The sequence below is a fragment of the Ochotona curzoniae genome, unplaced genomic scaffold, assembly GCF_017591425.1.
Source record: "Ochotona curzoniae isolate NIBS_2020 unplaced genomic scaffold, NIBS_Ocur_1.0 contig_3520, whole genome shotgun sequence".
Lineage (NCBI taxonomy): Eukaryota > Metazoa > Chordata > Mammalia > Lagomorpha > Ochotonidae > Ochotona > Ochotona curzoniae.
Window position 1 is genome coordinate 31,650,852 of NW_024465894.1, and position 15,898 is coordinate 31,666,749.

A 15,898-nucleotide genomic window follows, 5' to 3' on the forward strand; every position below is an offset into this window, starting at 1 on the left:
TGGCATTTCCAGGGCTTTTAGTTAGATGTTGACCAACAAAATGAGCCAGAGAAGAGACTCGATCCCACAGACAGCTGGTGACTTGGTTTCTGTAGATGTCAGTGACTCTCAGCAGAGGTGACCCTTTCCCTTTGTGACAATGTACATGACTGGCAGCAGAGACCCCTTGATGAGCAGGTGGCGAGTATGTGCGCCACCAGGCCTGAAGGTGGCACAGGATGGGGGAGGGTGCATTGTGGTCCTTGCTGAGGCTGACCAGCGGGGCCTGGCCCAAGGGTCTCTTGCATAGCCACAGAAACTGGGACCTGGGCATTGGGGTGTGTGCTGCTGGGGTGGGTGGCAGTTGAGAGTTAGCATTATGAGCTTGGATGGGTGTCCTTCCTGGTTTGTCCTTTTGGGAAATGAGGCGAGGCCCTCCCTAGGGTGTCTGGTGCGTGATGTTTCGCTGTCGCTTTTATGGATCTGCTGCGTCTCTGAAAGTGGCTGTCAAAAGTGTCCCAAGATATCTTTTAAAGATTTATTTTTATTATTTTTTATTGGAAAGGCGGATATACAGAGAGGAGAGACAGAGAGGAAGATCTTCCGTCCGATGATTCACTCCCCAAGTGAGCGCAACGGGCCAATACTATGCCGATCCGAAGCCAGGAGCCTCTTCCGGGTCTCCCACGCGGGTGCAGGTTCCCAAAGCCTTGGGCTGTCCTCGACTGCTTTCCCGGGCCACAGGCAGGGAGCTGGAAGGGAAGAGGGGCTGCCGGGATTAGAACCGGCGCCCATATGGGATCCCGGGCGTGCAAGGCGAGGACTTAACCACTTGCGCCACCGCGCCGGGCCCCCAAGATATCTTTGAGTGATAGGCTGGTCCTCTTCCTTCCGCCAGATTCTAATCACATCAAGGGAGGTAGCGCTTTAATAGACATGTGTCCTTCCTTCTGGAGATGGGGTTGAGAGAGGATGGAACAGCTGGGGCAGATGGGTCTTTGCCCTGAGCTTGAGATACCCCCGAGTGACACTCCCCCAGGACACACTATCCCAGGTGGTAGTGCAGGCCCTGAGACCCCCAAGTGTAGCAGGAGAGCAGCTGCCCTTCCCAGAAGCTGATGTTGGCTATTGGCCATGGTGGTCATGCGCTACTGTGGCTTCAGTGGAACCCTGCACTCTTGCTGTCTGAGAGTGCAGTTTCTCCCAGGGCTGCTCCTCACCCCCAACCTTGGTCCCTGGCACTTGGCTTTGAACAAGGTCTTAGCATGGAGTGTCGTCCTCGGGTTGGTTTGTGTTGTCATTCCAAGAGAGCAGGGCAGAGCCCTTTAGGGATCCCCTACCCTGGTGTCAGCAGTTCCCTGTCCCCCAGCTCTGCAGTGACAGCTGGGAATGGGTGGGGGAGGGTCCTCTGGGCCATCCCTCCCCCACCACGCTGGCCTTTTCCCAGATGTAGTGAGGAGAGAGTCCTGCGGCCTTTGCCGGGGTCGGGGGCTTGACTACCTCAGATCTCAAGGCTTAACTCTGCTGCGAGACTGCAGGTGGGCTCTCGCCTCCCGGGCCTTCACAGGCCTGCCCTGGGCCTGGCATGAGCCCACTCCTTTGCTGGCAGAGGTGGGGATAGGGCCAGGGGAGTCCTCGGAGTCAGCTTGGGAACTCTGAGCCTGCCCGGAGGCAAGCGCCTGGCTGCGAGCTCGCTGAGCTCAGGGTGCAGGCTCCAGGGCACTTCAGGGTCTGAGGTGTGAGGGTGCTGAGCCCTGCTAAGCTCGGAGAGGAGTGTGTGTGTGTGTGTGTGTGTGTGTGTGTGTGTGCGTGCAGGGGAGCGGGCAGTGATGGTTTTGGGCTGGGGCAAGATGGGGATTTCCCCTCACACTCCCTTTCTGTGTGTGTGTTTGGGTGCAATACGTGCGATATTTTTGAACAACCTGAAAATAACATTCACGATAATAGAAAATAAAAATAAAAATGGCACAATGGCTCACCCCTTCCGTGCACATCCCAACACTGTTCACAAACAACATCCAGGGACATTTATATCGTAGCCTTTGGGTCTCCTTCACCTGCAGGCGGGTCTGTGTTGCTTCCCCAGTTGTCCTTAGAGTACTTATCCTACCGTTCCCTGTCTGTCCCATGGGTCCAGTCAAGTTCACGTGGTGCAGTTGTTCATTGTGTCTTCCTGATTCTTTAATAAAGTAACCAGTTCTCCCCCACTGCTCCCCACTCTCGCTTTGCATTAGCATCTTTTTAAGGTGCAGGCTTGTGTCCTGGCCAGTGTTCCCCATCTGTCTTGTCCTCATGGTGCTGTTGGATTCTCCCCCCACAACCCTCTTTGTGCTGTGTGATGAAGGATGGGGCCAGGGGTGTGGCTGATCCAGCACAGGACATTCTAGGGCAGTTAGCACGAAGAGGATGTTAAGCCCTTGGCATTCTGCCACACCAGACAAGTTGTTTTCATTGGCTGCAGATAGACGTTGTACATTTCTCTGAGGAGTTTTACATGCAAGAGACAGCAAGCTGGGGAGCAGCGAGTTTGCCTCCCTTTCCTACCAGCTTCATTGCAAGCTCTGAGCTGGGCAGTGGCCTGGGCTCCTTTCTGCCCGTGACCAGCTGGTTTCTCCCAGCTCCCCCACCTCTTCCATTGTAAGAGGATCACAGCAGAAATCATTAGTGATTGTCATCGAGGTAAGACGGGCATCGGGGAAGGCAAGGCGAAGGGTGCTGCAGGCAGGGGTTGGAAGCCTGATGCTACCTCACCTCCCTGAGGCCTGACAGGGCGGGACCTGCTGCTCCTGGCTTCTGGCTTCCGAGGCAGAGTCCTTCAGAGCTCACAGTGCTGTTGGATCAGCTCCCTGCTTCCCTGCTTTGCTCCTTCAGCTCCAGTTCTTCTAGACAGGCTTCCCTTCAGAGCCGTGAATTTCCTGTTTCCTGACATTGCTGCCACTCAGGATGCTCACCGGGTACCCTGGTGGCATGTGGGTGGATGGGAGTTAGCCCTCTGTCCCTTGTCTTTGGTGGGTCCTGCACATTCCCAGAGGGTCTTCCTTGCTCAGGGTCCTCTTCGCCATGGTGCTTGCCCCCTTTCCTATCCACGCCAGCAGGTGGCTGCCCTAACACAAGCAGAGACTGCTTGTCGCCATGTCCCAGGAGGAAGCTCTTGACTGTCTCCCTTCCCTTTCAAAATGTTTTTGGAGTTTTGTGACCATTTGTCTTAACTCCAGTACTTTAAGGAATATGTTCACATCTTTAGCCTTTCTTTCATGCTAACCCACTGAGGACTCTTACTTGATAAGCATAATTTCCATGGAGCCCGATTTGTTGAGGTAATTGGCAATCAGTGAAATTTGTGTGTGCAGGCACCTAACCATGGTCAAAGGATAGGACATCGCAATAACTCCAGTGTTCCCCTGGACTCTGCTGTACCTGCTGGATCCTTATGTTGCAAAGCATCTTCAGCCACCAAATCCTTGACTTGGAGTACTTGCTCCCATCCATGTTCCACAGGCAGGCTCCCAAAAGGAAAAGGTGGATACCAAAGGGGCCTGGGTGTAATCTGAGACCTCCATGAGATCGCAGCAGCCGTGAGCATTAACCACCCTTGTCCAGAGTGTAAACTGGAAGTGAGGGCCTGGGGGAAGTGAGGGCCTAGGGGAAGTGAGGGCCTTGTTGGAAGTGAGGGCCTTGGAGGCCTTGTTGGAAGTGAGGGCCTTGTTGGAAGTGAGGGCCTTGTTGGAAGTGAGGCCTTGGTGGAAGTGAGGGCCTTGGGGAAGTGAGGGCCTTGGTGGAAGTGAGGGCCTTGGGGAAGTGAGGGCCTTGGGGAAGTGAGGGCCTTGGTGGAAGTGAGGGCCTTGGAGGCCTTGTTGGAAGTGAGGGCCTTGGGGGAAGTGAGGGCCTTGTTGGAAGTGAGGGCCTTGTTGGAAGTGAGGGCCTTGGGGAAGTGAGGGCCTTGGTGGAAGTGAGGGCCTTGGAGGCCTTGTTGGAAGTGAGGGCCTTGGGGGAAGTGAGGGCCTTGTTGGAAGTGAGGGCCTGGGGGAAGTGAGGGCCTTGGTGGAAGTGAGGGCCTTGGTGGAAGTGAGGGCCTTGGAGGCCTTGTTGGAAGTGAGGGCCTTGGAGGCCTTGTTGGAAGTGAGGCCTTGGTGGAAGTGAGGGCCTTGGGGAAGTGAGGGCCTTGGTGGAAGTGAGGGCCTTGGGGAAGTGAGGGCCTTGGGGAAGTGAGGGCCTTGTTGGAAGTAAGGGCCTTGGTGGAAGTGAGGGCCTTGGTGGAAGTAAGGGCCTTGGTGGAAGTGAGGGCCTTGGTGGAAGTGAGGGCCTGGGGGAAGTGAGGGCCTTGTTGGAAGTGAGGGCCTAGGAGAAGGGAGGGCCTTGCAGGCCTTAGTGAAAGTGAGGGCCTGGGGGAAGTGATGACCTTGGGGATGAGAGCCTTGTTGGAAGTGAGGGCCTTGCAGGCCTTGGGGGAAGGGTGGCCTTGGGGGAAGTGAGGGCCTTGCAGGCCTCGGGGAGCCGAGTAGGTGTGGTGGAGCCTGGAGCAGTTTGTGCCACAAAGCTAGGAACTTGCTTTAGACAGCCAGGCAGAGGGGAAGGCCTGCGGAAAGAGTAGGAATTGGCTTGGACAGACAAATTCCAGAGAATTTGCTTATTGGTCCTTGGTTGCTTTTTGTTTGTTTAAGATTTATTTATTTTTATTGGAAAGTCAGATTTACAGAGAGAAAGCTCTTCTGTCTGCTGGTTCACTCCCCAAATGGCTGCAATGGCCAGAACTGAACTAATTTGAAGCCGGGAGCTTCTTCCAGGTCTCCTATGCAGGTGTAGGGTCCCAAGGCTTTGGACTGTCCTCTACTGCTTTCCCAGGCCACAAGCAGGGAGCTGGAAGGGAAGTGGAGCAACTGGGACACAAACTGGTACCTAAATGGGATCCTGGTGCTTGCAAGATGAGGACTTTAACCACTAGGCCCCAAAAGAAAGCTCTTTACACAGGAGCTGAAAAATGGATGGAATGTTAGGGTTGGAAAAGCACAACAGCATCCTATTGTGCCAACGCAGCGTCTGCACCAGCCATGGCTCCTGAACCAGCCGAGGTTCCTGAACCAGCCATGGTTCCTAAACCAGCCATGGTTCCCGAGTCAGCCGAGGTTCCCAAGTCAGCCATGGCTCCCGAGCCGGCTTGTGTCTTCCCTGCACAGGGGAGGGCTCCTTTGTGACAGTGGTTCCTGCTGCAGTGGCCACTCCCTCGGGGTGACACCCGAACAGTTTCTCTGTCAAAAAATGCCTCGTCTGACCCTAAACATGGCACTGGATAACCAAACGCAATCTGTGCTCCCTGTGGGGAAGCGAGGAGGTGTGGTATACTTTTAAGAACAATTTAAATCGACCTTGTTCTTCCTGCCTGTGGCAAGGGGAAGGTGCGGTTGCAGGAGAGCATGCTGCTTCTGGGGATGCCTGCTGAAGTGTTGAGTGACAGAGACACACTTGGGACCACTGCAGGAAATTCAGAGACAATGTAACATACAAAGTAGGCTTATTTTGGTGCAAAAGTCTTGAAATCCATGCATACTTTTTCTATAATGTACATTTCTTAAGAAATTTATTTACTTGGGAGAGTTGGAGGGAGAGACGGCGATCTTCCAGCTGTTGGGTCGTTTTCCAAATGGCCTCAGTGGCTGCGGTGGGGAGGGTTGAGGCCAGGAGCTTCTTCCTGCTCTCCACAGGGGTCCCCCAAGCACTTGGAAGCTGGGCTTGAAGTGGAGCAGCCTGGACTCTTGATGGATGTCCTTATAGGATGCTGGTGTCATGGGCAGCGGCTTAATCCACTCTGCCACAGCAGTGGCCCCCTCATGCATCTTTTGAAGATGTCTCAGATATGTGGATTCCTGTACCAAGACAAGCTGCTCCCACAGTTGTGTTTGCTATAACCTCTTTGGAGCCCCCTTGTATGGTGGGTAACGTGGCAGGCTGGTGGTTTGCTTTTCTCCAAAGGCACTTAAGATGAGTACTCCCAGTGAGATTCAGCAATGAAACTGTAGCCACAGTTAATGATTTTCACACTGTGCGAAGTTGGTTGAGGTAGCTCTGCACTGCGCATGCTCCGCTGTGTAAGTGCGTTTTTAAAATCTCTGTTGTATTCTCTTTCCTGAAGGAGTTTACCTCTGGTCAGAGAGCTTTGCAACCTTCTGGTGCTTTACATGGAGCCCGGGACCTGTTGGTGGCTTTTCTCCATGGTACCACAGCATGGTCTAGGGTTCTCTGGACCTTCCATGTGCTGACTCCTCTAGGCTCCTCGCCATCCTTAATGGTGTCCTCTGCCAGCTCTGCAGGGGAGTCAGCATGGCAGACAATACCTCTAGTTCCTAGTCTGCCAAAATCCCTTTGGTAGGACACTGGTAGATAGTTCCATAGCCTTGTTGTGGATTTGTGGCCTGTAGTATGTCGTGGGAATGGAGCAGCGGGCCCACCTCCTGTTGTCAGGGGGATCTGGCCGTGAGGATGGGACAGGTGCCGGGCCAGGGGTGGGGTACGGGGTGCCTGTGTGCAGGGAATTCAGCTACCAAGACAGCAGCGGAGCTCAGCAAGAGCCTGCAGAACCTGGCCTGGGCTGCCAGTCCTCAGAGGCAGCACTAGTGTGCCGAGGCAGAGTGCCCGTGCTTAAGCCACGCCACCCTGCCCCTCGGGCCACCCTCTGGGGTTTGGTTCCTACAGAACAGCTTCAGGTTCTGGGCTCCTGTCCTCGCCCTGTCCTTTCCTCCACTGGAAATGTCTATGTGCTGCAAGTCTCTGGAGCTCCCAGACTGGCTGACAGTTTGTGGAGCAGCCTCCTTCTCCTGCGGCTGTGGTGCGTGTCCTCTTCCCAACACGGAAGCCCCACGAGGCGTTGCATCGTCTTACCCAGCTTAGCACTGGACCTGTGTCGTGCACATCTCAAAGAAATGGTTTCCAGGGCCACAGTGGGAGATCTCCCTTCCTGCAGCACTGCTCTTGGTGGGGCTCCAGGGTCCCCAGCTGGGGTTCTCTTTCTCTGGGACCAGATGAACTCCTGACTCCTGCCCTATTTTTTCTTGGCAAGCTGCGGGGGAGCACATTGCAAATCCAGGAAGCTCCTGGAAGAGGTGTCTCGGGTGCCAGTTAGAAGCTGAACATGGGCAGTGCGGTGATGAGAGAAGGTGTGGGGAGGGCAGGTGAGAAGAGGCTGGGAACGAGGCTCAGGTTTCCTTGGCAGCGAGCCTGAGTTAGGCAAGATTCTGAGTTAAAGTAGAGGCCTGCTGAGGGGCAGGTTAGAGTGTTGCCCTCCTGGGGCGGAGCCTGACCTGGGGCCAGCAGTGACGCAACTCCCTTGCAGCTAGGCTGCTTCTTTGTGCTTGGGTCACACAACGTGTGCCTGCCCACCCCATCCCCTCAAGCACGCAGGCTGTCTTGCACACTGCACATCTGTGGTGAAGGACATGGGGTGAAGGCGGAGCAGCGTTGCCTTAGGCTCCTGGCGACCTGTTGTTTTTAGCCACTGGTTGCTGAAAGCAAGCGTGTGATCCAGTGACACTTTTGCCTACAAAACCAGGTGACATTTGGCATGTTTCCCTATTGTCCCCAACTGACCCATAGGCCAGCGCATAATTGACCCAGGGGAAGCTCCCCTGGAGTATGGTCACGTACCCTCATTGCAGGCCAGCCACTGGTCTGTGATTCAGTCCTGCAGCCAGTAGGAGTTGCTGGGGCACTGCCAGTCACGCAGCCCGTGGGAGCTGCCGGGGCAGTGGTATGCACAGCTCGAAGGCAACGCCAGCGCCTGCGGGTGTGGCTCCTTGCACATCAGCCTGGGGCAGGCTTTTTCTTTCTTTTTTTTTTTTTCTTTTGTTTTAAGGGCCCAGCTGCTTGCCATCCTGCGAGTTACTTTGTAGCAGTGGCTGACAAGGTCTTTAGTCCAGTTTAAGCTGTAAAGTGCTTACCCGAGAAGGGACACAATCGGGTGTCACTGAGATTCAACTGGCGAGTGGGACACCATGCTGGCTGATGAGGTCTCCCCGTGCACCTCACTCTTCAGTGCCCATGCCTTGGGAGCTTCTCTTGAACTCTGAATCCCTTGGGACACGGGTGCTGGCTGGACTGTGTGCGCTGGCGTCCTTTCCCCCTGGGCTGCTGTACTCTGTGTGTGCGCTGGAAGATTGGGTGCTGAAGGAGTATTTCTGTAAAAGTTGTCCCCACTTCAGCTGAGCAACACCTTTGTACTGGATGGCCCCCCCAGGCAGGCCGGATGGCAATTCCCGTGGCTAGCAGAGGCCGCACCCCTGGGAGGGGCCGTAAGCTGGTGCTGGGTGGCCAGCCGCTGCCTGCAAGCCAGTTGCCATCCTGACAACTCTCGCATGATCAGCTGCAGCCAGGACAGCATCTCAGAACAGGGATCCTGATCCTTGAATTCTGAATCCCTGCCTCAGTAGGCTGGGTGCAGCTCTGGACCTGCGAGGCAGCTGCTTGTCCTCAGCCCAGTGCCTGTTCCACTGTGGGTGGGACCTGCTGGCCCAGAGCTGCAAGACAGACCTTGGGTTTCTGTCTCGCTGGCCAGGCCACTGGCAGGGCTGCTGGGACACTTTGAGAAGGATTTGAATCTTTGGGAATCCCTCCCTGGCTCTACAAACAGGAGCCTCAGATAAAAATAGGGATGAAGTTTTTGCAGAAACCCATAAAGCCACAGTTCAACGGAGCTGAAATACTGTGCTCACCCCCACCCCTTTGAGATTGACTTACTCACTTGAAAGCTGGAGTTACAGAGAGGTAGAGACAGGGAATAAAATCTTCCATCTACTGGTTCTCCTTGGGCCCTCCTCTGCTGTTTTCCCAGGTGCATTAGCAGGGAGCCGGATGGAAAATGGAATGGCTTGGACTTGAACCAGCACCTGTATGGGATGGTAGCACGAGAGATGGTGGCTTTAGCTGCCATGCCATGGTGCCAGCCTCCTCTGTATTACAGCATTCATAGAGGCAGCATAAAACTTCTGAAAAGATTGAGCAGTGGCGTTTAGTGTCCCTGGTTTTCGCTAGAGGCAGGAACCATGTTGTGGAATTGGCTACCCTCCTGGACCCTCTGAAAGTGTGCCTGGACACTTCTGAGGAATTTTTTTTTTCTTAATGATTATGCAGAATATTTAGTATGTGTGCTTGTGTTTTGTAACTCACAACTTTCTTTCCGTGTGAGAGACGTGGATAATGAACATGGTGTTGATGTTCCTCTGTGACAGCTGACGCAGATCCGGAGCATCACGGGGAGACAGACAGTGTGGGGTGCTAAGTGAAAGGAAGGAGGAGGGGGCAGGTGACAAAGGCCAGCGAAGGAGCCCATAGCTCAGCAGACGGAGGGGTACCCCACCCCCAAGGGGAGCGGGCTGGTACTGGGGATGACCCTGACCTGCTCCCCGCCCCCTCCTCCCCCACTGCCACTGCATCCCAGAGTCTGTCTTGGGCTGAGCAGGAGGGAGGCCGGAGCTGAGTGGCGTAGATCTCGTAGCTGGGGCTCTCTCCTCCAGGTGTGCCTGCATTTCCCCATGTGCTGTGTGTCTGTAGAAAAGACTGTTAAGCTATCAAATAGTGAACTACCTCGGTAGTTCCCGATGCCGTGATCATGGTTTTGGTCTCATTTCTTTTAGGTTACCCCTGTTTCAGGCCAGTGCTTTTGCATTTTTGGCCCCTGCTCGAGCCATCCTGTCTTTAGATAAATGGAAATGTAACACCACAGGTAATTGCAGTTATTTCCACCTATGTCATGGGGGTCCTATCCCGCAGGTGATCCAAGGGAGGCCAGACACACGCCACCCTCCGCAGCGGGAAATCCTTGCTGGAATCGGACACAAACCCACACACCGCTTAGAACTCTGATCTGCGGATCGTGTCTGTCTGCCTCTCTCTATCCGCTCCTTCATCCCTCCCCAACCCCCAGGACGAGTCAGGACCACACAGGACCTCCTCTCTCTGTGCTAATGAGATTGCTAAAGGCGGGAACGGGATAGAAAAATACTTGTGCCATTTTTCTGCCTCTCTTTTCTCAGGGTTTTGTTTTTTTTTTTTACGGCCCTTCCCTCCCCCTGCTCTCCTGCGGCAGCATCCCTTCTCTGAACCATCTTGGCTTTGTAAGGACCTGGCTCCTGTGGTTTCCTGCAACAACTTCCATTCCCCTTCCTTAGCGATTGTAGAGATCCTTAAGGAACCGAAAAAAGGCAGGAATTTGAGAAACTCAAAGTCCGACTTGTGGTCCTCCCAGAAAGACACGTGGCCTTTGGTGGGTTCCAGAAGCCAAGTTGCCCGGCCTTCACCCCTTGCCTTGCTCCTAGGAGTGACTCTGGCCTGGGGATTTGGTGCAGGCACTGGATACGTCCCTGTGGTTCAGATCTAGGTCTCAAAGCCTCAGTCCAGCGACCTTGCTGTGGAGTGCTACGGTTAGCTGCTCGCAGAGGCTGGCTTTGGCGTGACACGTGGGGCCACTTCAGGCAGCTTTGACATGTCGGGGCGCCCTCAGGGCGCTGTGTGCGCTTGGTTCCATTAGCGTGGGGGTCCCCCCCGTCAGTGGGCTCCTCTGAGCTGTTGGAGGTCGGATGGAAGGGTGGGCTGCTGATGGACACAGGAGGGACACTGAGATGGGGAGGGAGTTGTTAGAGGGCGCAGTGGAGTGCAGCTGGGCAGCCTCCATGTCACCCCAAGGAAACCTTGTTTTTGTTTTTGTTTTCAAGATGTTTCAGTTGTCAATGGGACCGCAGAGCTGCTCCACACGGAACACATCTGGTATCCCCGGATCCGAGAGGTAAAGGTCACCCTGCCAACTGTGCCAGCTGTGCCCAAGAATTGGCCATCTTTTTTTTAATGTATTTATTTTAAAGTAAATTCGTCTTTTCATTTTCAACTGCTGGAAGCTTTACTTTTGCCGTCCAACTACATTCAGCTCCCATCACTGTGGCAGTGCCTCGGCGGGCAGTCGGTGTCAGTCTGTGTGGTTGTGCGGGCCTGTCCACGGGCAATGTGTGCAGGAGAAGGGGAGTGGCAGCAGAGCCGTCTGCATGTCCTGGCCTCGGAGTGGGGCTGCATCTGTTGGGAGAACCAAAGCTAAAGTGTCCGCCCAAGTGCGTGATGCCCTACAGATGTGAAGGAGAGCCAGCCGCCCGTGGGCACCTGCAGTTATGCCCACGTGCAACATCAGCACAGTGCCAGCCATGCTGCACTGTCGGCAGGTTTGTGGCTGTCCAGCAAGGCCCGCTCCCCAGCTGTGAAATCTCTTCCCACGGTATTTGCTGAGTGGAAATTCCTTGTTTTGTCTGTATTGCGTGTCAGGGACAAGAGGAGCTGATTTTGTACCATGCCAGTTCCCTTTAAAGAGAGAGAGAGAGAGAGGTTTATTCACTTGAAAGGCAGTGTGCTGGAGAGCGTCTTGTCTGCTGGTTTGTGCCTCAGAGGCCTGCAGCAGCCAGGGCTGTCACAGGCCACAGACAGGGTCCTGGGGCTGTCACCTGTGGAAGACCAGATCGGGGACACGGTGAGCAGGACTTGAGCCAGGCAGACTGCTGCAACCCCCACTCCTCAGAGTGCATCTCTGCTCCGGCCTCAGCTCAGGGAATGTGCAGGTTTACACTGTGTCCATCACTATAGATTCCTGCGAGCTCCTGGGACTGTCCCGGCTGGGTTACGCCCTCGGGATGAGAGCGTAGCTTGTCCTGTGGAATCTGCAGTCGGGGTGGCAGGTGACACGTGGAATGTGGGCCTTACGCAGCTCGTGCTCACGTCTGCGCTGTGTCCCGTTGCAGATCCAGGGGGCCATCATCATGTCCTCACTGATAGAAGTGTTCATCGGCCTCCTTGGCCTGCCCGGGGCCTTGCTGCGCTACATCGGCCCGCTGACCATCACGCCCACGGTGGCCCTCATCGGCCTCTCTGGCTTCCAGGCGGCTGGGGAGAGAGCGGGGAAGCACTGGGGCATCGCCATGCTGTAAGTGTTGCGGGAGCCGGTGGGAAGCATGTATTACCACTGTGGGGCAGCTTTCTGGAATATTCCTAAAGGTTTCGAGAGACAACCTCTCTTTATTTCCCCTTTCTTTTTTTATTTTTATTTGTTTATTATTTTTTTAAATTTTTGTTGGAAAGGCAGATATGCAGACAGGAGGAGAGACAGAGAGGAAGATCTTCCATCCAATGGTTCATTCCACAAGTGAACACAAAACGGCTGGAGCTGAGCCAATTCGAAGCCAGGAGCTCTTCTGGGTCTCCCATGCAGGTGCAGGGTTCCAAAGCCTTAGGCTGTCCTCATCTGTTTTCCCAGGCTATAAGCAGGGAGCTGGATGGAAAGCAGGGCTGCTGGGATTAGAACCAGCGCCCTTATGGTATCCCGGAGCGTGCAAGACGAGGACTTTAACCACTGCGCTATTGTGCCAGGCCCAATTTCCCCTTTCTTTTAATAACAGTGGTCTGACAGGTTAAACCTCTGTTCGTCTCATGCCAGGGACCAGCAGAAAGGTTCTGAGGCCCAGAGCTTGAGTAGCAGAGAAGGCAGTGGGGAAGACAGCAGAATCTGATGGTGGCATCCTCAGATCTCGACATTTCAGGTAGTGTGGGGGCTCAGGCTCATGGCTCAAAATACTGATGGAACACATCCTTCTCAAGAGACCCCACAAGTCCTTCAGGGCAGCAGGAGATAAGGAGCTGCAGAGGGTTCCATGGACACTGTGGGTGAGACCCAGCTCACCCAGCCAAGCTGTGCCCCCATGGCGGAGTCTGCACTCTCCACCTGGGACACAGTGGTCCCTTAACCCAGAGCATCGGATCATCTCGGGCTGTCCCCGGTCCGTCATGTTTGTGCACAGTGGGCATGGGGTGGAGAGTCCCTCCTGCTGTGGATGTGTGTGGTGCTTGGGCAGTGACTGGTTACGTCTGCGATAGACACTCCCAGGCTTGGCAGTTTTGCCAGCCCGTGACGTTTCTGAAACAAAGTATGTCAGAAATGATTGCCCGGGGTTTGTTTCTGGTTAGTTTCTTGCGTTGTGAAATATTCTGTGAGTTCTAAAAGCAGGCAGAATTGACAGTGGGTTTTAGACGTCGTGTCCATATCACGGGGTAGACTCTCAGTGTTCCCACGGACCAGCTGCAGGAGCTCGGGGCGAAGCTGAGTGTCATGGCCAGGAGTCCCACAGCCAAGTTCAGCTTTGAGAACCCCATTGCCCCGGGAGCCCCATCCCTCGTTCCCACTCGTACCTCAGGATGTAATATGCGAAGGAAGTGGATCAGCACTGTGGTTTGCATACACTTGCAGGTTTAGAAGTGTGCAGTATCAAAATGAGCTTTAGTTTTTCCTCCTCTCATCAGAAGTTGCCCCACAGGTGCCCCAGGCCTGCTTGAAGGTGGGCAACCTGTGAGAGTGGAGGCCTGCTGCAGTGCAGGCCGTGCCATGAGGGAGAAGCTGTGCTTGGAATACCATAAAATTAGGAGCCACTGACGAGAGAATGAGAAGGGAGAAAAGAAACCAACCAACTCGGAAGCTAATAGAACCTTTTTTTATTAATACCTCCTGAGCAGAGAGGAAATGGGATCTTTGCCCTTGCTTAGCAAATGACACAGCACCAGTCACACTCAGAGGGGCCAGAGTCATTCTGGTGTTAGCTTCAGCGACTTAGAAAAGCAGGCTCCCCCGCGGGCCTGCTGGTGGCACGGAGGGGAGAATTAGCGCCGATACAGTACATACAGAGTGAACAGAAGTAACAGATCTAGAGTGATGCTTTGAGAGGAAAGCCAGTGTAGACAAGGTGTGGTACAGCTAAGCTCAGACAAGAGGACCCGCAGACCCGGGGGAGCCCACACTACCTGCTCCCACATGAACACACAACAAAAATAAAATACGAAGAGCCGAATAGTGACCTCTGCCCACTGGGGTCGTCATGGCACCGGCCTCAGAGCTAGAGACATCCACACCAACACACAGGGCAGAGCCAGGAGCCGCCAGCCTGCGCTCTGCACTCAGCTTTCCGTAGGACACCTCCCAGTTTAAGTGGGAAGGATCTTTGGACTCTAGGCTCCTTGTGTGCGTTTCTTCTGTTTATTGGGAAATGGTGCAGCTGTGTGGCTTACACCAGGCCAGCCTAGAGCTGTGCTCAGTTCTTTCCTCCTCCCAGTCCTGTTTCCAGCTCCTTGTTCACAAACCCCCCAGGTCTGCACGCCTCTCTGGACCTTTGCTGCCATTCTCCCGGGCAGCACCTTCGGCTCTTGTTCCCTCTTCTCTTTTACTGCCTTCCTGAGCATTCCTGATTTTTCCAGGCCTCTGCTACTCCTGCCTTTCAATGCTTTTTTCCTTTAGTTAAAAGACAGACAAGATGAAGAAGCAGATAAATAGAGCTCCCCCCAGCTGCAGGTTCACTGTCCAGAAGCCCAAAGCTGCCAGATCTGGGCCGAGGCTGAAGCTGGAAGGCCAGGAACTCATCCAAGCACTTGAGCCATCACCACTTCCCTCCGCTGATCTGCATGAGCCAGAAGGTGGATTGGGGATGAGAGCTAGGACTGATGTGGGACTCTTAATCAAAATCTTAGCCTCTAGGCGAGACACGTGCCCCGCTTCTGTCCCTTTGAGAGTTGGGCAGGACAGAAGCTACGCTTCCTGGAGGCTTTTCAGTGTTCTTGTTTCCTTGTACCTCTGTCCCTGAGTTGGGTCTGTTGGCAGCTCTCAGGGCAGCGCTCAGCATCCTGTCCCTTGCAGAATCCAGGCGGGAATGATCCTGGATCACTCACACATCTTCCCTGCTGTCTGCAGATGCCAGACCTGCTAGGTTCTCCCTGCTGTCTTCATTTTTTTTTTTTTTCTCAGTTCATGGGAATCTGTCTTGCTTTACCTGTGTTTTTTGAGTCAAGCTTTTCATTTCTGTTCTTGTGGGTTTTGGTTTCTAAGAGCTCTTTGACCTAGGACTGTCAGCTCCATGCAGGCAGGGCCTCAGCTCTAGGCCAGTCACCTTAGCACCTGCCGCTCCTGGCGCAGCTTCTGTTCAGACGGAGCAGGTGCTGTTGAGTGAGGGCAGCAGGAAGGTGTGAAGCCCTTGACCAGAGAACAAGTGTCAGACAGAGCAGGTGCTGTTGAGTGAAGGCAGCAGGGAAATGCCAAAGCCCTTGACCAGTGGACAAGTGTCAGACAGAGCAGGGGCTGCTGAGTGAGGGCAGCAGGGAGGTGCAAAGCCCTTGACCAGGGGGAAAGTCGAGAATGCCGTTTAAGAGTATTGATCTGTAACAGATCCTGGGTCCTGACTGTAAATAATGTTGAATGTTCGGGATGTCATGCATGGGTTATACTGTCCCGGAGCTCTGAGAACGCCTGGGGAACTGCCCAGCCAGCTGCTGGACCCTCCCTCTGAGAACTCTGGACCCTCGCTGGTTATGAAAGGCAGAGCTCAGCTGTGCTGATCGGTGTTCCTCGCTCGTGTTCCAAGCAAAGGGCCGTGAGTTCAGGCACGTCCAGGGCGCATGTCAGAGCTCGGCACCTTTGCCTGCGGTCGCTCCTTGCAGTGTTTCAGGTGCAAAAGAGTGTTCTTTACCAAAAACAGGGCTTGGCACCCACCACCACCACTTCCACTGAATTTGCTTTTTTAATGCCTCACCTATGAACCTATCTTAGAAGGATTTTCATTGGAGTGTGGTGCAGGGAAATACTGCTAGAAATACTACAATGAAAGAACAGTGTCTTGTGTGTCCTTTCAGGAATTCAAGGATGATGAAATACTGGAAAATGTACTAAGTAAACTCAACACAAGTCCATTAATTACTTCATTCATGGGTTTTCATTCATAAGAGTCACTATGACTGTTTTCCAAAAATATTTGATCCAATTTAGCCTGCGCCCACGTCCCTGCTGTCAGCAGTGGGAGAATAGAAGGGTCTCTCATGGAAAGGCTTTGAAAATTCTCTGTACTTGGATATTGAAAGACAACAGCCG

At 54.1% G+C, this 15,898-nt stretch overlaps 1 protein-coding gene across 1 annotated transcript in view; it reads left to right on the forward strand.

The window, feature by feature from the left end:
* The window catches only part of SLC23A2 (solute carrier family 23 member 2), a 109,055-nt gene that overhangs the window by 68,497 nt on the left and 24,660 nt on the right, over positions 1-15,898 (forward strand). The window contains exons 6-8 of the mRNA XM_040980997.1: positions 9,600-9,688; positions 10,677-10,747; positions 11,742-11,923. Coding sequence (XP_040836931.1) covers positions 9,600-9,688; positions 10,677-10,747; positions 11,742-11,923 — 342 coding nt within the window. The remainder of the gene's footprint in view (positions 1-9,599; positions 9,689-10,676; positions 10,748-11,741; positions 11,924-15,898) is intronic.